The sequence below is a fragment of the Bombus terrestris genome, chromosome 3, assembly GCF_910591885.1.
Source record: "Bombus terrestris chromosome 3, iyBomTerr1.2, whole genome shotgun sequence".
In the NCBI taxonomy this organism is placed as follows: domain Eukaryota; kingdom Metazoa; phylum Arthropoda; class Insecta; order Hymenoptera; family Apidae; genus Bombus; species Bombus terrestris.
The window spans coordinates 17,793,430-17,819,690 of record NC_063271.1 but is presented as its reverse complement, the minus strand read 5'-3'; the positions used below and the strand labels follow the sequence as shown (position 1 = coordinate 17,819,690).

The following is a 26,261-nucleotide window of genomic DNA, read 5'->3' as shown; positions in this document are numbered from 1 at the left end:
GATTACTTCTATTTCTATATTAAACCATCTGACATAATAAAATTTATTATGTTCCTTGCTAGTTTTTTATAGTTAATTATTAAAATTATGTTAACGTAATTGACTTAACTTTCGCCCATCGAAGAATTGGTTCTCCTTGTTGGAACTATTCAAAAGTGTCGTTTTTATAGCAATAAGATGAAGAACGAAACAAAAAGAATTTTTAACCTTACATCACAGTAAAATTCACTTACAATGTATCATCAATTTATGTTCAAATTTAAAACAAATTTCATGCAAAAATTCATATAAAAAGTACGTGAATATAATTATTGAAATATATTTAAACAGATTTTTATATGCTATAAAATATTTCTTCTTTTAAAATTGCACTAGAAATTTTGGATGGATAGAAAACCAAACTTATTTTATTGAAATACGAATGAACCTTTTATGAAAGAGATTTGTTTTTAACATTTTACAAATCTATGTCAGAAAATGAAATATTTAATTTTCTTTCATTTTCGTTATCAATTGCATAAGTCTTTTTCTTTTTAAGATTAAAAGTTTACATAATAACAACATAAACTATACAAAATAAATCTAGAAATTGTAAAGATTATAGTGATCTCTCTATTTCAGTAATACATATGTAGATTACATATCACAGAATAAAAGTGTGTATTTTAAATACGAGAGGTCTTTGTAAAGATAAGAAAGTCGTGGTGGTCGGCGGCGTCATCAATCTCGAAGAATGCTGATATCTCGACTACTCGTTACAAAAATGCTTTTTTTCTGTGTTCATTTCCCATTTTGTCTCTCGTTAAATCTGTCTCTCCCCACTTGTTAGCGAGACACGTTCATAAATCGAAACCAATATTATTATATGAAGTTAGTACGACGTTGGGTCCTAACAAAGTTAGAGCGTCGAATGTTTTGTTTGCAAAATAATAGAAAGTGCGTTCGTTTTCATTGTACATACGTCTTTTCTTTTCTTCTCTCTTCTTTTTAGAAAAACCTTCTAATTAGTCGATGATTGTTTTGAGAAATTCTCGTCGAAGCTGTATGAAGTTTGAAACATTGAAACAAGTTCGAGAGTTCCTGTGGGTCAAGGAATTTCAACATTTGAAAATCAAGATCTGTGAAGAAAGTGCAACAACGAGAAGTGTTAAAAGGAGGTTAGCGGATTTGCTTTTCGAAATTTGCAAAGGTTCGTTTTTTTTATATACTTAGTATTATTTTTTAGTGGTGTTGCGATAATTATCCTCAGAAAAGATTAATAACGTCATTTGTGATTAAGAATTAAAAATAGTACTGAATATTATAAATGATTTTTTTACATTCTTTCTTTTATTGTAGATTGCGAGAGAATGGCCGCTATTCCGCAGGGTGCATTTGCAGCGTGCAAAGTCCGCCGCAATTTAGAACGCAATGCTATGATAACACCACCAATAGAGGAGAGGGAAAAAGCGGGTAAAGAAAACACATTCAATATGAGACCCCCTTCGGAAGGTACATATCAAATCCATGAAGTATCAATTATATATTCTATTTTAGGTTGTTATTAAAATAACGAATTAAATAATGAATTTAGAATGTTATTAGAATAGTATTTTATGAGAAAGAATATTTTTGTCTTTTCATAGAATCACATTGCTATATACTGTGTTTTTATATACACATATTATATACATATATTAATTAATTTCGACGAAATGTTTATAGGCCGAGAGCTTACACCGCTAAAATATAATAGCAAATTAATGAACAGCATCTGGGGACTTTATAACCGTTATTCGGTACATAATTTCAAGAAAAACAATTCTAATGATGGGATGTTTGGTAAGTTCGCGGCGATTTGGGAGACTATTTCTCACAGCCATGCATATGCCGCGAACTCGGTAATTACAACTGCAGTTACCAACAATAACTCTCAAATTATACAAAAGAGATGAACAGTATCTGATGATTTGATGATCTGATATGTGTAATATCTGTATGATCTGTAATGTGTAATACTATATATGACTTACGATTATAGAGAATTGCAACAGTATTGCATATTCTTTTTACAACTTTTTTAATTGTACGTAGATAAATAAAATACTTTTCCTGACAATTATGGTGCAATTTATCAAATTTTAATTTGGTACATAATGGTAAAGATTTCTACATGTAATTTTAAAAAGACTGTTGTAATATTTTGTTTAACTGTTAAAATATAGTGATATATGATAAATACAAAGTAGATAAAATATAGATTTTTATAAAAAATAGAAATATATCTATATATAGATTTTGTATATTATTGCTTAAATATTATATTGTTTTGTATATATAGATTTTGTATATTATTACTTAAATATTATATTGTTTTATATTGTTATCTAATAAATTGCAACACACAAACGCGTATGAAATTATATCCTAGTTACAATTAATGTAATGAAGATTTACATATAATTTTACTTATAATGTTGAAACATTAGAATTTAAACAAAGTATAATTCCACCAATAAAAATAAATAACTACGAATACTTCCTTTAATTAAAATGAACATTATGATTAGAAAAACTATATGAAGAAAGGGTCAAATCGGAAGTTTGTTCCACACAAACGACACTCTTCTCAAAATTATTCAACCAGTTATTTCGATTACATTCCTGTGTTGTTTGACGTATTATATAAGTTCTTGGTTTTCTACGTTCTGAAAATTCCTCAATGTTACTGGAATTATTAGAAACATTAATATCTAACTCCAAAGAAAGTAACGAAGACGATAACTCTGGTTCTGTAACAGGCAATAGATTTTCGAACATGTTTTTTATGGATAAGTTATTTTTTATTTTTTTAATATTTTTTTCTATGGGAAAATTTTGTCCATTCGTGTTTTCACCATTCAATTGGGTAAAACTGTTTCTTTCCTTTCTACACGAACATCGTTGAGAACGATTTTTCTTCAAATTTGGATAATTCTTCGTATTGTTGACTTCTCGACGTATCGTAAACGCAGGCTCATTCGAATTTCTTATAATTCTTTTTTCAATCACAGCATTCTTTATTTTAGAAAAGTAAAGCTTGGGTCGTTTAGAATAAAAATTAAAATTTTTTGACTTTCGTCCCAGTTTTGCTATTCTTGTTTGCGTACATTTTGTTGCAGATTGCTTGTTATTACCATTTGTCAAAACTACTTTTGTATTTTCTGGACAATTTTTTAAAGTATACGAATCTGAAAAAATATTCACATTGGATCCAGAGGAAAATATTGAATTTTCAATTTGGAAATCTAATTCACAACTTATTTCGGAACAATGTGGAACAAGAGTTGTATTTTGTTTTGGAAATATTATTTTATTATATTGTTCATTTCCGTGTTTTGTGAATAATGATCCATGATAGTTTGTATTTTCAGTGTGCATAGATACTGATGGACGTTTCGTTATATAGTGCCGACTTTCGATCTTCTCGTTCGTTTGGTTGCCTTGACTTTTCAAATATTTAATCCTAGTTGGTATTTGTAACATATTTTCTTTCTTTCGGGTACGAATGATGCAGTTTAAAAACGTAGGTAATGCAGGGTCCATATTTGTACAGGGATAATAAGACTGGTAACAAGATATATAGAATAAAACTATAATAAGTTTATAAAAAATAAAAATCATTTATACATAAAAACTACATTAATTTGCAAACTTCCAAGAAATAATTACTTTCGTAGTAATAGTGATGTACATATACATAACTAAACATGAATTTTTTTTACTTTCAACATTTAATAACAAAAACAAATAGCACAAAATAATTGGTAAATATTTCAATATACACATGTTATAAATAACATACCTCTCGAATTTTATCACGTTTTTGTCTTTTTCTCAATGTGTATATGTTTGTTACTTTCTTCATATATCTTCTTAATCTATGTAAAATATTAATTTCGCTACTCCTATTTCGTTTGAAATCATTTGCATGTGGAAGATCCTCTTCGTTTCGCAAGTAAGTATTTCTTAATGCATTAATTTCAGCACGTAACTCATCCAAATTACTGGCAAGTATTTTAATTTGATCGATCATTTGACCCATTCTTCGTTGATCGCGATAACATGCCGCCATACTGATTATAACTAGCTCGGCTGTTTAAAATACATATATAATTTCTAAAGATCAATACAATCTTCATGTATATATCACGTATATCATCATCATGATTTACTGCAAAAATTGAAGAATCCTTAATGACGAAGAAGACGATACATATAATAGAGTTTTTCCACCATAATCGAATATTAACATAAAGATATATTGAGTTGCATTTTTAAATGGGAACATCAGGTAGTATCGACGTTATCGTTATTATAAAATATACCAAGACAGGAAATAAAAATTTGTTGACACATACATACTGAATAAGAAAGAAAAATTGACTACCGGAGGGTTCAGACGTGCTGGAAAGCAATTAAAGGATTATGAGCTCGTATTAAATATCGTTTATTTGATTCGTCGTATGAGTCCTAGATACTTACATTAATTGTCAGTCGGTGTCGTATATCATAGTGGATCGGTTAACGACGCGTGAAGTTTGGTTTAATAAAAAATGAAAAAAAAAAAAAAAAGAAATGGTAGAGGGAAAGACAAAAAATGCTTCCACCTTCTCATATAAATCGACACGTAATACTATACTCGTATTTGATTTTATATATACAATTGTTTGTTTTTTTCTCCTATCTACAACATTGGCTTCTGTTTTAAAATAATTAATATTTTTTGAGGAACAGGACACGACCCTGGCTTTCCTGTATCGTATCCCTCCAAAAGCATCTACATCATGACAGCTACCGCGTTAAGATGCAAATGTAACAAGAAAAAAAGGTAAAAATGATTAAAGTTTCCGCGCGTTACATGTACATCTAATTCCGTTTTCGACCGCAAAAAGATCAAATTGGCGGATTCCTGTTCCGTAATTCGTTGTCCGTAAATTGTATCATATTTTTCCCTAAATTCGAGCTGTAAAATGGCATCGTCATCGTACTTCAATAAATTAACCGTACAAAAAGGACTGTTGCATTTTATGTGATTATCACAATATGATTCGTAGTAGTTTCACCCATTCTATATTTATATATACATATATATATATATATATATTAATATATGTATATATAATAAAATATATATATATATGTATGTATATATACTTTGTTTTTGTTTTGTTTTGCAAAGGCATGCACACGGACATTTCTGGAATGCTGTTGTCGATCGAATATTTTCGTTTCGTATTTCGTTCACCCGTCAATTAAACGAGTCGTAGGGTGAACCGTGTGTACTCTTTTGCTCTAGTAAGTTCCTAAAATCGAGGTAATCGGGTTGCACGTTACGTCGTCCACGAATCTCATTTGAACAATACCTTGTTAGCGAGTCCCCGGACAAGAAGCAAAAACCGATGACTATTTAATTATAATTTTCATGTCTATGGTTTTCCTAAACGTTTTAGAAGTTCTAGTTTCCATTGCTATATTTGCGAAAAGTTCTTAATCGATTGACGCAGACTGATAAATTAACAATAAACAGTAACAAGGTTTGCCGACTTTAAATAATATATCATTAGACTGTGGATGTTCATGCATGGAAAACTTAGATATGTATGTAAAAATGTGTAAAATGTATATAATACGTAAAAATATACAAAATGTCCAAGGTAAAGAACTCTTTATATAACATTTAGAATATTTAGGAGATACATTTAGAAGAAATCTCTTTAGTTGTGTTCATAACATCCGCAGTCTATGTATCATGATCCATGAGGATGAATACATATTTCGATTTCGATTCTTCCCTTTGTTTTATAATACTGATAACCATTAATGAAAGAAAACGAAGTCGCTGACGTGTCTTAAAAGAATAACCCCGTCACTTCTTGCCGGAATATGCATCTTATACAAGCTAACAATCGTTCCTCCAGCATTCGTCGTGCGCATCCAGCGCATCGACGATTCTTTTAATACTTAACAGCTAACATGTAATCTAACACGTTTAACGACGTTATAAATAACATAGAAGACGAAATATCAAGAGAGAAAGAAGAAGTAGAAGTGACTAATTGGATCTCTGGCTGTCGACTGATCGCTAATAGTAACAGACTAGTAAACCGTCTTCTTCCCTTACAATGGCTCTCGTCTGTTCATTTCTTGGTCCCTCTTCCTCTTCCGTTTTGTTTTTGTGGCACAGCCTTGTTCCTCCTGCTCCGTTCATCGATCACGTCCCTCCTTTCCGATCTTCTTCTTTACGCGGACGAAAACGATCAACAATTTTTGTGCAACGACATTAACCAAAATTAAAGGAGGACACAGATCTGAAAAGGACGTGCGTTCTGATCCTGGAGAGGATCTCTCACCCGAATTCATCTCATCTATTACCCACTTAAAAATGTTGGGTAACGTCTTCCATCTCTTCGTCCTGAGCTCGTTTTTGTGTCCCGGTCATCGGCTTGTTTCAGAACGAAATTCTTCGAATACTTTCGGGCGTGGATGTGCACAGATGTCGTGTGCTTTCCATGGATTAGCTCAGTTTAATCGGCCGTAGTACGGTCTGTCGGGAATTCGGGGAGGAATATTGGGTACAGGACGCCTATAACACAGACAGTGATTAAGTACTCGGTGCTTCTCACCAAAGTGTTTGAGACGCGACGATTGATTATTACTTTAAACAAGTAAAGCGGTGATGAACGTCGCGCGAACACGAAACATAATTTTGCCCTTCGAATGCGAAGATGATCATATAATTTGTGAAAAATACTGTGCATTTCTTTTTAAATAAAATTTATTGAATTCTATAGTTTTCATATATTTTCAAATTGTATGTAAAATCAAAAGCTTATTTGTATTGTAAGTGTTTGTCACATTTCATTTTTCTTGAAAAATCGAAGATATATTGTCTAACAAAATGATATTTTCTACTCTTTAAATATATTTTAATTCGCATTTGGAGAGACTGAGTAAAACTATGCAATGACCAATTAAATTTACTTCACCTTAGAAATTATATACGTAACAAATTTAAGTGAATAAATCTAATTGGGCATCGCTAATATTTACTTTATTAAGCTATGATATGAGAATGAGAGTATTTTATATGAGATAGAATATATTTTCTGTTATAAAATTCGGATTAAGAGAAGTAATAATAATTGTCGAATATATAACAGAGAGTGAAGTGCAACAAACATATCGTCTCCTCCAATATGAATGTATGTACTTGTAAATAATAACGACAAAAATACACTACGAATTTGTTCTGTAAAGCGCACAAAGAAAGAAAGTACTTTTATAATAATAAACGAATAAATGACGTCATTAAATACAATATGGGATGATGATCTGCAAAAAACAAAAAGGAAAAAAAAAAGAAAAAATCCAATTGCACATGCTCAAGCAGTAGCAAAAACGCATGCAGAAATGAATGTATAAAAAGGACGTTCATTCTACAATTTTTCGCAAACGTTTTTAAATTTACATACCTCTAGACATTTTCAATTAAACCTTAACTTTAATTGCATCTTTTCAAACGTCCTTTGGATACAGATAAATACAATTGAATTGATTCGTATGTAAAATACTTCACGAGGTAAGATCCTGGATGCTTTTATGGGAAAAAATATTAAAAAGGTGGCAGACATTGGACAGTGATTTGATTACAAAAGAAGAGAAAGAAAACAAACAATAACGCAGAACGCGAATACGCATCCCAGCGTGCGGGAACAATCAGGACAATCTCGCACATTCTCTATCAAAAATAATACTTGTTATTTGCACGCAACGGTATATGGAATTAAGCGAGAATCAGAGAAGAATTAATGGAACATGTAAAAAACGTGGTCAACACATTAAACACAAGTGTTACAACACAATAAGAACACTACCCAGCCGCAGTAATTGAACGCTAATCTCATTAGATACTAATTTCCCCAGCGGAAATGCGTTTCCGGTCATCAGATAATAACACACGCTTCTCTCCCAATTTTCATTTTTGCACATATATGAATATATCTATATGTACGTATGTATGTATATATGTAGATATACATTTTGAATTTATAACATATTATTTTTTTCTATATATACAATTATATTGCAGTAAAACGGTGTATAGAAATATCACGCGACCATCGCGCGATATTACAATATGGTGAATCGTGTAAGGTGCACAATCCACATAGAATAATTTGCTAAGTAACCCCCCTTGTCAATGTTCTCCTTGTTTTGAATTTACGAAATATTTTTTACAACAAATGTTCGAGGATGAATATCGGTGATCGAGTTCAACGAACAATCGCTTCCTCTTGTAGTGAGATGTAGAAAAACATCATTTCTATCAAAATCAGGGGTATAACAGGTATAAAAATTATGAAAAATTTACTAATGTAATTAAAAACTAGCAGTAAGCTCTATTGACATCTTCAGAAAGGTTGAATATTTGGTTTTAATTTTTCCAATCATTTTTATCAAGGATTGATCCATTGATAACACGTGGGTTACTTAGAGATCTGCTGTCTACGATTCGTTCCGACGTCCATCTAAATTTTAACCACGTGAAAATAACGTCGGTGACGAATCCAGCCACGAATAGTATTTCCATCGATTTTTATTAATTACATATTCGTCTTTATCGCTCATTTACCATCATTCATTTCCATCGTTCGCACGTTCTTGTTACGTAAGATTGTATACGTTTACGCTTGGCCCGCGATATACAATAGAATCACGCTTATTACTCGATAATCCGTCTTACGCAAAGTAACCTTTTTAACTAGAATTTCTCTGTATTTAAGGCTTTTCGATGGAAGCATGTAACAATATAATCTGTCGCGTGAATAGGATGCGTGTTGCAGTCATGAAACCTCGTTCATCGATCTGCTCTCTTCTGTTTTTTCCTGCGCGATTTATTCTCTTCTCTTCCTCTCTCTGGAACGTGGGACGATCTGAACGTACTTATGTCAGCACAGGATGGTATTAAACAATCGAAACATACATGGCAAAGAAATAGTATTTTTAATTTAGATAAATTAATACTATACGTTTGAACCGAGCATTATATAATTATTAGGTTACAAAATTTGTACCTGATTTTGAAAAGTATTCAATTAATTTTAATGTAGATACGTTCAGGATCGCCTTTCGATTGGACGATTAAATGCTAAAGTGCGGCAACAATATTTGTATTTTATGTTCACAAAGGAGCTTATGATTTCTTTGCTTTTTTTTTGCATCCATAATCGGTCTCTAAATAGAGTAATCGCTAAACACGGTTAACGCTATTTTCATTGGATCTAGTCACGAAAGCCGAGCTTGTTCTCAAAGATCTCATTTTAGGCCCAATACCCCAAAAATGTATTTATCATAGATCGTACAACATGAAGTAGAAGTTAAAATGTACGGAGATTTCTCCTTTTTTCTTCTTTAGAAACAAAGGAATCGATTAATTGTTAATTGACGGTACGAACGTAAAGACGCATCAAGTAGGAAACCGTGAAGATTCTTTGCTTCACGATTCGCTGATGGCAACTTCACTTGTCGTTTTTCGTTGTAATACTTGAAATAAAGATTCCACCCAATCGAGTATTGCCATTAATAATCAAAATTTGTACGAATCACAAATAAAATGTCAATGTAAAAATCTTTTTCATCTAATTTTCACAAATAGTTTCAACGTACACGTATATTGCTACCAAAGGCCAAAAACGCATATTCGACAAACTAGACAAAAAGTTTTGCAGTTATAAAGGTACAAGAAGTGATGTAAAAAAATTGAAATATAATCTCGAAGGGTGGAACAGCAGAATACTATTGATGAACATATAAGAACCTGGACATACTGAAGAACAATTTTTCTTTGCACGTTTCTACTACTTGATATACCCAGAGTTATTGAAACGCAACGCCACGTACTTACGAGGCTTGTACATCTACTTGTATCTCTATCATCTTTTTAATACTCATAAGACTTGTGTCTAAAGGAACCATGCTAAAGTATGTAACTTTACGAAAATAAAAATTCACGATCTATCGAGCAAAAAATCTGACACGCTACTGAAACGAATAACGTTATCTTTCTTATCCTATACAGTATACAATATAGTGATATCGTTAATAATAACAATAATTATAATAATTATAATTATAATTGTATTCACAATTTGTGAATCGTAATCACAATCACTTCGGTGGTTTCAACGTATGATCTACTTAATTCTGGAATTGCGGTGCATAAAATGATCAATGTGTGTGTGTGTGTGTGTGTGTGTGTATATATATATACACGTATATACATATATACATACATATATATATACGTATATATATATATATATATATATATATATATATATATATATATATCTGTACAATAACATTACAATAATACCACTTGTGATTGCTCGCTTTTCCGAGTTTCTTGTTCTTTTTATGTATGTCTGTGTCTATCTTCCCGTAATTCTTTTCATTTCCTTGATAGAGAACAACGTACACGGTACAATTCAATCTATTAGTACTCAGCGAATAATCTAAATTACGGATTAAAGGTTGTGTCCAGTATCAACAGGCGATAGATAATTCGATTTGCGAATGCGATGTGCTTTCACTCAGACTGTAAGTTTGATCCTCACCTAATCTTGTTTTCCAAAAGCCATTTTCTTTAGCCCAAAATATCAATTTATATGTATAGACATTACAAAGTTTTGGAAAAGAGAAGATGGCGTCTCTTACGTAAATTTGGCGTAAATAAATACATCTCTATATGTATGGTGGAACGACATCAATGAATATTATCGAGATGGTCTCTTTTTTTATTCGATCGATCAGAACAAACACGAAAGACATAGTGACGCGGCAAATGCGAATCATGCGAATCATCCTCAACGCTCTTTTATAGTTACTATTTGTCCAAGAGAAACCTTCGACATTTCGCTCTAATGAAAAGTAATACATATTCTCTTTTCTTCTTCCCTTCTTTTGTTTTTCTTTTGTCATAGTGGCACTTCGATCATTGCTCTCGATACTTCACGCGTCACTGGTAACAGACTTAATCCTTCTCTTTGCATGGTATAGTTCTTGAAATGAAGAATAATTTGCTCGTAAAAAATATTTTTACATACATGAATTCAATATGTAAAGGACGTTGAAGTGGGACAAAGTTTACTCTAGGTCGAGTGATTATAACGCAAAATGTGATAGCATTGTCGGTAAATGCGTCGAAACTTCTTAACAATTAATTACGATAATATTGATACCGAAACTTCTATTATTTATAACAAGTAAAAAAGTAAAAGATAAATTCGTGAAAATAATATATGAAATACATATGCCATTTTTGTAAAAAGCTAATATAATTTTTAATTTAAGCATTTCTCTAATAAACGACTCTGCAGTTATTTAAGAGTTAAGTATCATCAAATGCTTCTTCTGTTTACCAATAAGTTTCCTTTTTATATAATCTTATTCAAAAGTTTATACATAAATATTCCGAATTTAGTACAGAGAGGAGCATTCTTGATCATCAAACATGTGTACTACACAAATCCGAAAGCACATCGCGCCCCGTGGATTTAATTACAAGAATGTAGTAGAATACATCATATTCCCTTTCCTTATATATGTACATGTATAATTGATTTAATTTGCTTAACACGGTCGAGGAGCATGAGAAACAACAAATACCTTTTCCAAATATAACACAGCTCCTGAACGCATGCTGAGTGATATACATTCATTATACATTATAACGACATACGATTAGTATTGTATTGTATATATATAATATATATTTATTATTCTCATTCGGTATCATTAGTATTAATCTTCTTTTATTAAGACTATTCAGAGGGAGGGAGAGAGTTCGCGACTCAGGATTTTCATGCAAAATCCTTGAAGCACTCTACGCTATATCACATCCTATGTCTGAGCACATTTTTTTTTCATTAATACTTCATTAGGGATTAGCTATGTATGTATATATGTATAACTCTATATGACAGTTTTAATATTAATGGCTAAGAATGGAATAAAATGTGGTGACATCTAAAGAGGTAGAGAAACAGTGTGTAATGTGTATCTGTATGTGTATATATGTGGCTGTGTTTGAGTCACGCAATTAATAATTACAGATACTAAAACTTATTTGTAACGCAGTTGTCGCCGATTAAAAATCGATCGAACAGATGCGATAAAACGAACATTCAATAATAATTGTCGACAACTTTTGCCCAACAGCATGACATTTTTTATTTTATTTTATGCAAATTCAGGGAATGAATGTTGACATCGCAATCGGAATCGGAATTTCACCTAATCGAAACTACCTTTGATCACATCGTAGGGTTCTGGTAGACTTTCCAGGATATAGAGTCACTGGAGATATAAATATATCAGTCTAAAAAAATTGAACTTCTTTTTTTAAATATCTCTAAATAAGAAGATATGTATATACAAGTATTCAATACTTGATATCAGCATCCAAAGCGAAACAACAATAAATTATATGTTATATCAGGTCTTACAGCTTTTTATGCTTTCTGGGATTACACAATACACGTCATCATTCTACAGTTCATGAAAGAATATTTATTTCCTTTTAACAATAAACTACTTTACGAAGTAAGAACAATATACATATGGAATGTAACCAAGCGAATTACATGTCTTACAAATACACAGAGGTATTCCCTTACACACGTATATTTTTTTTCTATGGCGTGTGCACAGGGACGTTCACTCTCTTTTCTTTCAATATGTATATATAATGTCTATATCTCGCACACATATGTATGTTGAATAACGATATATAACGTTGAAGGCAACATCATCGCTATTAATCCAATTTTTCGGATCATGCAAGAGAGAGGGGGGGGGGGAGAGAAAAAGAGAGAGAGAGAGAGAGAGAGAGAGCGAAGGAGATAAAAAAACATAGCTGGTTATAATTCGCAAAAATTGGTTATCGAAACACACTATCGGAAAACAGTGAGACATCAAATTAGTGTTCATTCTCAACCCTGAACAGTCTACCAATCTAGCGCAACTTAAATAAGATTGCCCATAATAATTCATTATTGTAGTTAAAAGAGCAAGATATCTCGCATATAAAAAAAGAGTTATGAGGCAGCAAGAGTATTTACTTGATCTTGAATGCTTCCATCAGCTCGTTCACGGCGGCATTAGCAGCGGCCTGCGTCGCAGCTTGCGTCACCCTCTGTTGAAGACCACCCCCACGACTAAACATACACCACGGACACTCAGCTTTTACTATAAATCTTATTTGTTTTCAATGCCTTATCAATAGTATGCTACTATATAAAGAGAGAATTCGACTAATATATGGTAATTTAAATTAATATCTGCATGATGCACTACATTTTAGGCTGATATCGTGCATCCTCGAATGTCCTAAGAAGTATGTGTAATCTCTCGCGTGGTTCTACTAAGCTACAGACGCGGGAATTCGATAACGAATAGTAGAGCGTTGACGATCAACTGCTTGATATTCGTTCAACAGAAAGAATGTTTTCAATGCAGGCACCGACACGTTCATCCCCCATAATGACAAAATAGTTGACAATATTAAGATCAATTTTTCTTGCTTTTTCTGTGATTTTACTAATTGAATCAACGATGGCAAGAAAGCAGTAATATTAAGGGAGTTTCAGAAGCTGCCAAATGCAAATGCAATACGTTATGGCAAAACTTATTCCGTATATATTCATGTATCACATTCTCTCATACAGATTTTTACATCGATTGAAATATCGCTCTGCGAATCGATTGAAAATGTATTTCATTTATGCGACAATTAAAATGTCATGCTGTTAGTAAAGCGAATGAATACTTATCCACCACCTGTGATAAGAACTCAAGATCATTTATTTTACAACGTTCTTAGTTGTATATACAAATATAATTTACAATTTCATTCAACTAATTTACAATGAAACAAATGTCATTCTACCTCATTTTTCTCTGTTCGTCGCGAATGAATCGTGATTTATTTATACATACTTTTTTTCATTAGTACCGATTAAATATATCGTAGACACTTAGATTGTTAATTAGAGGTGTGCAATTTTGTAACATTACATTGGAATTGTATAAATCTGTTTAGGATGATTACAAAATTACAGCATATTTCTACAATATTTGTTAAATAAAATGAAAACGACGAAACAATACGGATAATAATTCCTCGCTCGTTCTTACGAAGTAATTGGACCATGAAATAATTTGATATATTACTGATATAATGCGTAATACATATAAGATAAATCGCCCGTCAAAGTTCTTGGAAGCTCTTCTTAATCTTTAACTAATACAAATATTCACAATTTTATTCATTTTTGTACAACTTACACACCCCTAATTAATAATAATAATTCATAATACTTGCAGACAAAACATATAGCATTAGGAAATTGTATCTCGTGTAAAATATACACTGACTAGATGCAATTGATATATGTATATATGTATATTAATTAGTAGTGAATAGGCGAGTTAGTGCGATGACTTATTGTCGGCGCCTGCAATAGAAAGTGAAGTTAGCACCAAAGCCCCAATTAGACAAAGCTATGGAGGACAAGCAACTGCAAATTTCTTTTTAAAACATCTCGTGACGTTTAAGAAAAAAAAGGACCTCTACTTTGTAGTTAAGACACAAGACTACCTCAACACAAACTAACAGAACATTGTGCAAAATTTGTGAGAAACTCGACAATCGAAAAATACTCGATAGTACAGAGTGTTCCAAACGTTTTGTCTCTTTAAATTCTCTGTACTATTTCACAAGGTACAATTCCGTTAAATTGGATGAAAATTATATTAAATTCTTAGTACTTACGATGGTATAAGAGGAGGAGGTAGGCCAGGCGTGGCACGAGCAGGCGGAGGTCCACCAGGTCCAGGTCGATTAGGAATAGCCGGTGCTGGTCGACCACCAGACGGAACCGGAGGTGGGGCTCGAGAACTAGAAAGAGGTGGTGGCTGTGTCACTCCGCGTCTTGGCCCACCAGGAGATGGTGGTGATAACCTGTAACACATAAAATGAACAATAGCTGTTATATTTATTGATCCTATATAGAAAGCAGAAGATAAAAATAAGAGAACACGAAATATTCATGGTGTGTAGGGGATTAAAAAAAAGTTATATAGCCTCTTTTCTATATGGTTGTTAACTTATCACAGTTGAAATTTGCAATCAAGAGACGAATGAAATATAAATTTCCACTGATTTATTAAAGACTTTTCTATACATTGAACAGCTTATTTTCCATAAAGGCTGTATATTTATTATACTGCCTTAATATATTATATTTATTATACACACAATCTTTTCTTATTTATAATTTACATTGTACTACAATTTAATATTAAAAACAATCTAAAATGCTTTCACTCTAACAGGTATTCAAATATATGTAATTTATGTGCAAATAAAAATATCATAGGAGGTTCTTTTTAAGTTTATGCAAAACATAAGAAACGTATAAACAATAAAATAATTTTTCGAAGTAAATATCGGTGGACCTACATACTTCAAATAAAACTATAAAGCAGAGAAATAAATGTACATTTGAAAAAAGAGAACAAATTTTAGTTAGTATAATAAATGTACATAGTAACTCTTACCCAAGACTGTTTCAATGGTGTTCAAGTGTATGAGGCAAAAGCAGGCAGTACAAGATTGGAAGATAATAAATTAGTTAAATGCATAAGCGACAATGAAAATAATAACATAATTGTTACCTTGGATTTTCGCCAGATGCTAGCCAATCATTCTTCACAGGTGGTGGTACTGGAGTAGACACTGTCGCCATCGAAACATCTCCAATAATACGAAGTGCCTCCTTACATGCATGATACATGCGCAACATTTCCTCTCGTTTTTGTGCTTCTTCGGGCGATTCTTCCATCATTGAAGCCTATAATTCATATACTTTTTTCTAAATTTAAAGTATACAATAAATTTGACAAAAGAGACTAGAATACTGTAAGTATTTAATGTATGCAAAGTTTTTACAAAAAACTGTTGTTAATGGAAAAAATAAAAAGTATTCCGTGAAATATTATTTCATTAGGAAATAAACAGTAAAATTTTAAATAATAAGCTTAGGAGAACATTGGAAATTTATTTGTGGATATAAAACTACAATATACTAAATTCATATATATTTTACCTGATCACCACTTGCGTATAGATGTGCCAGTAACTCTCCATTAATGAAATCCTTTGCATTGTTTATAATCAAATGCATAATTGTCTTTGGAACCAAATCACGAGTTGTTTTTGTGACAATTTTCATATAAGAATCCACTAGATTTCTAATGGTCTCTACTTGACGTTCTAGTTGAGGATCCATTGATGATTGAGCTTCCGATCCACCCTATAAATATGAAAATAATAAATTTCTTGCATTCTTTGTTGAAATGATGAAGTTAAAAGCAATACTTCAGATAACTTCACATACATAGTTAACATAAATAAAAACAAAAAATAATACATCATTTCAATAATGAATAAAGTGTTATTGATCTTGTGCTCAAATGGAAACTTTGCTTGCAGGGAAAAATAAAGTATTTTTACAAACAATTCATACATGTTTTAATCGTATTCATTATCAGCAAAAAAAGCAAAGCTAAGTGTAGTGGTATTTCATATCCATGTAAGTGTTGTGTGTTCTGTATAACTACAAAATTTCTACATTGTACGAACCTCATATCCTTCCTTTAGTTAATTAGAAGCAAAAAAAATGTAATAACTATTGTGAATGTAATATTTGAATCTAATTAATTTCTGAATAATATAAAACATATGCAAATTGCGCAATTCATACTTGTATTAAAAAGAAACGTTATTAAATTAAATATATTTTCAAAAGATGCAAAGAATCAATTTCTCTCAATATAATTATTGTATTTAATATAAAATGAAAGTTTATGAACATTGCGATGTTAAAATAGAACTTTAGTCATAAATAATAAAGAACTTTAGTCATTATTTGTTAGATAATTGAAATATTTTTACAATGTGATATTTAACAATAGTCTTAAGAATAATTTACTGTAATAATTTAAAATATTTCCAAACTAATGCATCACATCACCACACAGTTAAAAATATAAAATTCAAACAAAATATTTTAATTACATTTCTCGTACTAACTCACCCGCTGTATATCCTAAAATAAAACAAAATAATCTTTTCTAATAAACATAACAAAATATATCCCAATACAATAACAAATAATTCTTCCCCTTAATCAAAGCAAATAATTAAATAACTAATTTATAAATAAGAATTACATAATATATCAATATACTTTTATCGAAGTTGCGTTACAATCGGTGCGCACGAGTGACATACGTCATTTTTGCAATTGCGTTTCAGCAATATATATAAATTTATATAAATAAATTTACACGTGATACAATTTGTCATCTTGTTTGTATCTAAAAAAATAAACGCGAGTAGTGATTAGACGAATGGCACTCGAGTGTCCCAGGCCTAAATATATTATATTTCCCACCATACAATATACTTAATCGAGTACATATATGAAACAATATAAACAACATAATTATATAATAAGAAACATACCTCTCCTTCACCATTGGCTTGCTCTGTTGATTTTTCGGGATATACACCAGCCCTGAGGAAAGAAGCTTTCCATGAATCAACATCATCTTGAGTTTCACAGCTCAATTCAAGCTGTTTATAATCCTTATAAACATTTCTGCCTTCTGGATTAAATAAAGCAAACAAATGACGTCGGGACATGAACCCTTGTTCTAAGTCACGCAATTTCAATCCATCTAAAGGTAGCATATACTTCTTCTCACGTTCCTAAGCAAGGAAATAATACATAAAACTTACATAATTAATGTGTTATTAACAATATTATAGCAAAAAAATACCTACTTCTTCATCTTTGTACCAAGAAATACTCTCTGACGTTAGGACAAACCAATAATCTCTTGAACCACCTTTCATTATACCGAGATTGTGGATACACATGTATCCTTTGCGTATTACTTGATTTCCTAATGTATGACGACCAGATTTAACAGCATTTTCTGAAGATTGTTGAGCACTGTAACATAACGTATAATTTATAATGAAATGTTAATAAAAAAATACGTTTGAGTACCCATGTACAAAATTCATTGTAATAAATTGCCACAAAAATTTGTTAGTTTACTGTGTAAAAAATCTAGCAGAATAAGACCTAGCAATAATTTTTGTATTAACGTACACAAACGTTTATATTCAAATTTAATTTTACATCATAAAATATAAGTTATTAAATATGAGTAATATTAATTAATTTAATTTCTCAAAATATCTGTGTTTATAATACAAAATATTGAAAATGAGACATGATCACAAAATGACAATATAGAGAGGATAATTACATGGCTTCTATATCTTTGATTTATAACTAATTAATAATGAAATCTTTATGTGTTAAACAAAAATTTACCTTTTACATTGTTTTTAATTACATATAAGAATTATAACAACAGCCACAACAACTCCATGCACATACTCTTTCATACAGCTTTAAATGTTGCAGTTGAATATTTTTGAATATGCAGTCAAACATTATTTGTAACATATAAATACACACATTATTATTTCTACTTAATCAACATTGTAATATCTTTGCAGATCATAACACATGAAAAATTGCAGAAGCAAATATTACATATATTGTGAAATCATGTGAAAAATGATGGAACTAAAATCTAATGCTGCTGTATGAAATATACGATTTGGAGTATTCATGAATGACTGTGGCAATGAATAATTCTATTTAACTATATAGTTGAACTGTGCAACTATGTACAAAATATTCAGATCAAATTCTTAAAATTGTGATAGATTATGGCTGTATTCTACAATATATAAAATTAGATAAAAAAATATAGCCAATGAAAACTTAATAATAACTTATTCATAATGGCATACAATGTTTCATGATGGTTAAGTTTATTTCTTTATTTTCACAAACCACTCCCATTTTTGGTATATGAATAATTAAAAATGATATTTCAAGTGCCATTCTTATGATCTATAAGTGTATACATGTACATATATGTATGAATAGTATTAACCTTTTATGATGTTATACACTAAACTAGTAATGAAATACTGAATAATAAAAACACATAAAATTTTTTTTCATTCAAAAGAAAAAGACTTTAAAGTACACTAGAAAAATATAGTTTTCAATCTTTTGCTATATGGGAAATGAGTTCAATATTGCTTATTAAGGATTCCGTTCTTTGTTATAAAACTGAAAGCTAGAAAAAGTTAAATAAAAAATAAGCATAACAAATTAAGAGCGTGATAATAGAAAAGGAAGAAAAATGTAGTGTAAATTTTTGTTCCAATGTACTTTATAATTCTTACCTTGCATTATGGCTACTGGCTGCCGCGCTGCCGATATAATTAAATAATTTTTTTAATTGTGAAATATAAAGTATTAATGAATGGAAAGAAATGTCACGAAATGTGTATATGCCATGTAGTTCAAGGAAAGACATACGTTCGTTAATGCAATAAGTATAAAAAAGGTGAAAAATATGTATACCAGTTGATATTCATAGATAATTTTTGATATTAAGTATGCCTTACCTTTTAATGACATAAAAGGTTGTACAGTAATTACAGTATTCTTATTCCCTAATTTAATTATTGCAAACTATATAACATAAAGGAAACCTATTATGTAAATTTTTTTATAATTTACATAATATGATTTAAAAAGTTAAAAACGGAAATAGAATGTTATTATTTAATATGAAACAAAAATTGAACTGAAATTGCTAATCATTTTAATATTTCTAATATTTTTTCTTTTTTAAACCCATTTCTCGCGATATGTTTGAGAACTACAATCTTTAAGATGTTAAAGTGTTAAATAAGCAAAACATAAAAATGAATAAAATTCATGTTTGCTATACAGAAAGAGAGAATTAAAATATTAAAAGTATGCGTATTACAAAGAGAAAAAATGTAAGTGAGATATAATTTAATATGACAATATATATGACACAATGGGTCATATAGATGTACATGAAATAGAGAAAATAACAATAAATTCTACTATTTATTAATGATACTAAAAATGTGTGCCTTAGCTTTAAAGAACAAAGTAAACTAAGAATCGCTATTTTAAAGCTTGCAATGTGAACTGATTTTGGCATAGCATGCATTGATTATAAAATATACCGTATAAGTTTGATTGTGAAAGTCATATGAATATAGTCGAATGTATATTAAATGTCTTATGCTAAATATGTTTCGAAATGTAACTTATTTTGAGTTATATTAGTTCAGGAAAACACGGTATAAAATATATGTATTACATACATTGATATGTATTTTACATAGAATAAAATACAAATCAACATATATAATTCCTAATTTGCAAAAAAAAGGTTGCAAGCAAACTAATATAACTAACAGTATATGTAATTGGTGAATTTTCTTATCATCTTTTCCTTTATTTCATAAAAAGCTTAAGTTATAACCATAATGAAACTAATGAAACTAGTTTTTACAAGTATTATATTAGTAAAGCACATTGTCATTATGTGAATTATATTATGTGTTGAATTTACATTAGTCATGCAAGATAGATAGAATTCATTACTGCAAATTCGAGTTTCTCAAAAGTATTAATTAAGCATATACAGTAATCAGAAATAAAACATATTATTATGTGATGTTATCATTGTTAAAGATATAAAGAAATGTTCAAGACATACATTTAATGATTTCATAAGGTTCGTAAGGTTTATAAAAAAAACTTAAATTTGTCTATTATGTTTATCATGAATTGATGATTCAAGCATTTCATGGTGTATAATTATGGATAAAAAAAAATTCACATATCAAAAATCTACATGATATAAAATGCAATGTTTATTCAATATTAAAAATATAGATTATTGTTATTATCATCATCATTATAAAGAAAGAGAAATTAGCAAAAATTATATTTATTCAAAGATAATATTTAATATTTGTTATGAAAATATTTGTATGTCTTTAATAATAAAAAACATAATTTATGTTATATTTCTAATTGATAATACTGTACAAGTTTAGAAGATTATTTTATTATGTTACGTTAAAATGTTCTATATGAACATGAATAATTTAATAGTAATAAAAATATTTAGTATTATATTTAGGAAATATTTTTAATGTTTTGAAGATTTATTATTTAAGTATAGTGTAGTGAAAATCTATAACTGCAGTTATGAATATAATAATAAGAGCAACATATAGCGCTAGATGTGCGATTATCAAAAATTAAATTCTTCTATCATATTATTTACTCTTTTGACTTGGCTGAGTAGCTACAAAAACACATAACAAAATGTAGGTAACTTACTTGGCAAAACCAATAAAATCTTCATGATTTGTGTTCATATATGCAAGTTCACAATCAACCAAAAGTATTAACTGTTCCTTGCACAATTGTTCTCGTTGTCTAACGTAAGTGGTTATAATACGTTCCGTTTCTTCTCGCAGTCTAGGATAACGTGACATCTATTACGTAAAATAAAAATTATATTAAAAATATGTTATCAAAAAAGAACAGACCTTACAAATTTAACAAACTGTACCTACCCTGTCAGTACAAATGCGTACAACATTACTAAGTTCTTGTACAACTAAATCCACACACTTCAGACTAGGTTCTTTGAGTCTATTGATTTGTTTTTTGACTATTGCCTCAAAGGCCATATCAGGAGTAAACAAACCTACCCTGATACCTATGACATTATACTATTATTAATAACTTATTTTTTAAATCACTTACTTATCTCAATATAAACATGTAATGAAATTACAATGATAAACTATTAGAACTGAAATAATCATTTACCATGAATATTCCTAATAGCAAAAGCAATTTCTCTTCTCAGTTCTTTTTCATCAAATTCCATTTTAACTATTTCAAATGGAAAACGTTCATGGAACAATCTGTTTATTTTAGCACCTCCACTGAGCTCATTTGTATTGATTTGTGCAGATCCTGAACCTTCTATAGTTCTTTCAAAATCTGACTGAAGCTGTTGTATCATCCTTAAAAATGTTTTTCTTTCAATCAATATAAAAACAAGCACTAAACCTCAACATTAGTTGTATGGGCAGAGAGTCATGATATTTAGTATTGCAAAGCCAGATAAATTCTACATAATACATTAATACATCAAAATGTTTAATTTTAATGAAAATTTGTTGTTATTTTTTACTTTCTAGTTGGTTATATAAAGATGTATTAAAATTTTCATGCAAATGATACACACGGATGAAAAAAAAAGTATGATACCTACAGAAACATTTGAATTGATCTGAAAAATAAGAATAAAGGCTCTAAAATATCAAGTCCCTCCACCCATAATGTATTTTAAGGAAAGGAAAAGAGTTTATAAAAGTAATACTTGTGAATCTATTATAGAATAATATGTTTTATACATTATTTGTTATATATGTATCATTTTTTTTCATTAAGTTTATTTTATTTTCTAATATAATAAAAGTTACCAAAATCAAAGAAATTATAAATTCACATATAATAGCCTATATGAAGAAAGAAATACTTACTGTAACATAGCTTTAGTTTTTATGGCAGGATCATCAGGTCTGAAATGTTTGTACTGTTCCACATCCTTTTCTAGTGCAAGCAACTGTTTTTGTAATCTGTCTCTTAATGCTGGTAAAGTATCCCTAATATGATTTGTTAATTGTTGATTTAAAACGCGTTGCAAATATGGTGTTCCTAACCTATCTGCCAAGTGTCGGTAGGATGGGTGGCTAAATGTGTACAAAGAGAAATATTTTAGACACTCCATTAAAAAATTGATTCATGCAATTATTCTTTATGATTGATCTATACCTCAAGAAAAATTTCCTTTCTGCTGCTAGAGCATTTTTTATATCTTTTCGACCTTCTATGTCTTTTTGACTTCTGTTAACGACACCTATATAACCACGTCTTAGGGGTAATAATTTATTTTCCAAAATATCTCTTGCATCAGTACCATCATCCATAAGATCTAATTTTGTAATAACACCAATTGTACGAACACCTTAAACAATTTACAATGTAAATAATTCTTTGTATGTATTTGTTAACATTTATATAATATATATATATATATATATATATATATATATATATATATATATATATATATATATATATATATATATATATATATCTGTTAAGTTTAAAATATTTAAAAACATGTACCTTGAGGATCTACTTCTTTAGCTAGTTTAAGGGCATCACTATTTGCCAAATCAGTATTTGCTGGTGTTACTGCCAATATGAGACAATTTTCTCTTTTAATAAACTGAAAGATCATAGCTTTAATTTGTGATTCTATATCTATTGGTTGATCTCCAATTGGTACTTTCGTGAGGCCAGGTAAATCAATCAATGTCAAATTTAGAACTAATAATAATAAATATATTAATGAAATTATTAACATAAATCAACATATAATAAAAGACTATACTTACCATTAGGTGAATATACTCTTAAATTTATTGGTATATTAGAAATACCCTTGTTACTGCCTGTAACTCTGTCTGTTTCTGCTTCGATTTCCTTCCGTACTTCATCAAAATCCACAAACTTTTTACCCTTACAATGCAAGAATTCAGCATATTCTACAATAAAGAAATAATTTACTTGCTAATATGTAAAGTTTTCTAAATAATATCTTACTGAAACAGTTTTCATTGCTTCACTTCATATTGAAAGTGATAATATTTCTGATTTCCTGCTTATCAAAAGCTCACTGTTACAGGAAATATGTATTTTGTATTTCTTAAAAGAAAATAATGAACAATGTATGAACAATTTAAAATATATAATAAAATAAACTGTTATTATATAATTTGACATAGTGTAATTTAAAGGTTCTATGTAATATTAAAACTCTTGAAAGCAATTATAATTTATAATGTATGTCAAACTTTTTTTTTCATTCATAATATAACAAATTTTATAATTTATTTATCTATGATGACTCACCAGTTGTACTATTAATCAGTTGTAAGATAAGTGGTCGTCTGGTTACAATACCAGATCCTCTAGGTAAGAAATCCCTGAAAACAAAAAAATATTGTTCTTATCTAATAATTACTATAATAATAATATTATAACTATCTCATAAAATTAGGGATATACTAGGATATGTCAAAATATATATATATATAATATATTTAAATATAATAATATAGAAATTAAATAATAAAGTTAAATGAATACTTCAATTTTTAAAGATTAAAACTTGAAAGATAAAAGAAAAATGTTAGAAATTAACATATTTTATAACTATTATATCTTTATATTTAGCAACATTTATGTTTTTTCTTAATTGAATAAGTTAAATGTGGTTACTGATACAATTCTAATAATTATTCTTTCAAAGCAAAATTATGCATAAGATGCTTATGAAATTGATGTACTAAAAAAATTTGCTAACATTTTTATCACATTAATATACATATTCATAGTTCTCGGAGAAAGTTAAGTTAATAAAATATAATATTAAGCGGTGTACATCGAGAACAATTAAATTAATAATTTTTCTAGTTACACATGTATAATTTGAATATTTTATCAGAAAGTTAAATATTACAAGAACGGAAAAAATAACCATTTGACAGGTCGCTGTGTAGGCGGCCTCAAATCATAAAGATATAGTTAATTTAGATGTCACGATCGATAGATTAAAATAGTTAACCTAAAGGGACATAGAAAAGAGGAATAGTCAAATTTATATAACTAATGATAAATATTAGAATTAAAATGTGACGTAGTTCGCCACGCCTTTTAAACCAAACGTTCGATTATTCTTCTAATTCTTAAAACATATCAGAAAGTATTACACGCTGAATGAAATGAAAAACGCTAAAATGACAGGACATAAGATACTTACTTTCCAACAAAATTTTCAAGAACTGAACTTTTTCCTGCACTCTGACCACCTACCACTGCGATCTGTGGTAGATCAAGTTGCATATGCACCCCAAGTTGAGTGAATGCATCCTGGAGCTTGTTCACGATTGGGATTAATTGTTCCATACCCGTATTTCCTGCCATTTTGTTGAGGCTATTTTCTTACTAGCCCAAAACCACTATCGTTTTTAGTTTTACGGCTGTGTTCTGTGGTCGACACCGAGCTGCCACCACTTCCACGCACAACCGTCGAAGGTAGTTGCTAGAAATGATCTTATCCGTTTTCGTGAAACACGCACTATCAAAATGGCCGATTTCACGAAGGCACGTTGTTATACATCGAATTTCACCGCATTTTTCCAAAACTCGCGATCGCGCACGGACAACGAACTAGAGATGTCAGCCAACTGGCCTACTGTGAGGAACTCATTCCACGAACATCCACAGTCACTGTATTCACATAAATGAGATCCAACGTACGAACTCAAGAAACGTAACGTTTCAATCGATAATCGAAGCGTGCGCACAAGCGTTTTCGTTGTGACCCACTTTTCGTTGCAAGATAAAATCCATATCGTCCTCCTGCTGCTGACCTTTTTCCACGTCCCACACTGATTTGCTATCGAAGGAACCTGAAATTATACCTTTTATCCTTTTCCAATCCAGTCATGATAAATTATCATTTTCTTTTTGAATCTAACTATTCATTTAAAATATTACGCGGTAAATACTTTTATTGGCGAGGAACATTTATAACCATTAAGAAAATAAACGGTGGCCAATAAGATTACTAGATTCTGTCTATTACATATATTGCAAAATCGATAATCAAATATTTAATCCATAAATATTCATTTCAAAAGGTCCAATAATTATATACATTATATATAATATTATAACTTTTTAATAGGTTGCGTCATATTATCATTGTAATTATCAAGTGAAGGCAATAATATATATCATAATTATTAATTTCTGATTATTAGCATTGCGCTGATGCATTGGCTAATTATTTTATGTAATTGTATAAAAAGCATCTAACAAAATCCATTTTTTATTCTGTTAAAATGTATCTTTCCAATATACTGATTATAGTTATTTTTCTGCAAATGTAATTTCATCAAATGTATCACGACTAATACAATGTTCAGATAGTATATAATTTTAGAAAACATTGGAATGATATAAATTTAAATTTTCTACTGAGTAGTTTTGAGTTTGCGTAGTAAAATTATCAAATAGTCTTCCAAGCTT

General features: G+C 29.8%; 3 protein-coding genes across 17 annotated transcripts; 1 reads left to right on the top strand and 2 right to left on the bottom strand.

Moving 5' to 3' along the window:
• Nucleotides 1-592: 592 nt before the first annotated feature.
• On the bottom strand, nt 593-4,298 carry LOC105666743. Of its 3 annotated transcripts, XM_048404148.1 has the most exons (4): nt 3,824-4,298; nt 1,209-3,585; nt 962-1,118; nt 593-889 (listed from the first exon to the last, which is right to left on the bottom strand). In XM_048404148.1, exons 1-2 carry the CDS (start codon nt 4,091-4,093, stop codon nt 2,524-2,526), a joined length of 1,332 nt encoding a protein of 443 aa, XP_048260105.1. In that variant the 5' UTR covers nt 4,094-4,298; the 3' UTR covers nt 593-889; nt 962-1,118; nt 1,209-2,523. The 3 variants fall into 3 exon arrangements, with proteins under 3 accessions (XP_048260105.1, XP_048260106.1, XP_048260107.1); XM_048404149.1 differs by having other exon boundaries at nt 593-1,118; XM_048404150.1 differs by having other exon boundaries at nt 593-1,118; nt 1,320-3,585.
• On the top strand, nt 1,012-2,098 carry LOC100643142. Its single transcript, XM_003402303.4, has 3 exons — nt 1,012-1,189; nt 1,339-1,491; nt 1,705-2,098. Exons 1-3 carry the CDS (start codon nt 1,012-1,014, stop codon nt 1,932-1,934), a joined length of 561 nt encoding a protein of 186 aa, XP_003402351.1. The 3' UTR covers nt 1,935-2,098.
• A 154-nt stretch (nt 4,299-4,452) lies between the features above and the next one.
• On the bottom strand, nt 4,453-25,531 carry LOC100643831 (dynamin). Of its 13 annotated transcripts, XM_048404132.1 has the most exons (19): nt 24,988-25,530; nt 24,078-24,151; nt 23,561-23,710; nt 23,289-23,492; nt 22,932-23,124; nt 22,640-22,849; nt 21,918-22,117; nt 21,659-21,804; nt 21,420-21,577; nt 19,427-19,453; nt 17,933-18,104; nt 17,612-17,857; nt 16,727-16,738; nt 16,191-16,397; nt 15,760-15,935; nt 15,643-15,648; nt 14,855-15,043; nt 13,143-13,238; nt 4,453-6,604 (listed from the first exon to the last, which is right to left on the bottom strand). In XM_048404132.1, the coding sequence occupies exons 1-19, from the start codon at nt 25,149-25,151 to the stop codon at nt 6,541-6,543; spliced, it is 2,694 nt and encodes an 897-aa protein (XP_048260089.1). In that variant the 5' UTR covers nt 25,152-25,530; the 3' UTR covers nt 4,453-6,540. The 13 variants fall into 13 exon arrangements, with proteins under 13 accessions (XP_048260089.1, XP_048260091.1, XP_048260090.1 ...); XM_048404134.1 differs by lacking the exon at nt 16,727-16,738 and having other exon boundaries at nt 24,988-25,531; XM_048404133.1 differs by lacking the exon at nt 15,643-15,648.
• Nucleotides 25,532-26,261: the final 730 nt, after the last annotated feature.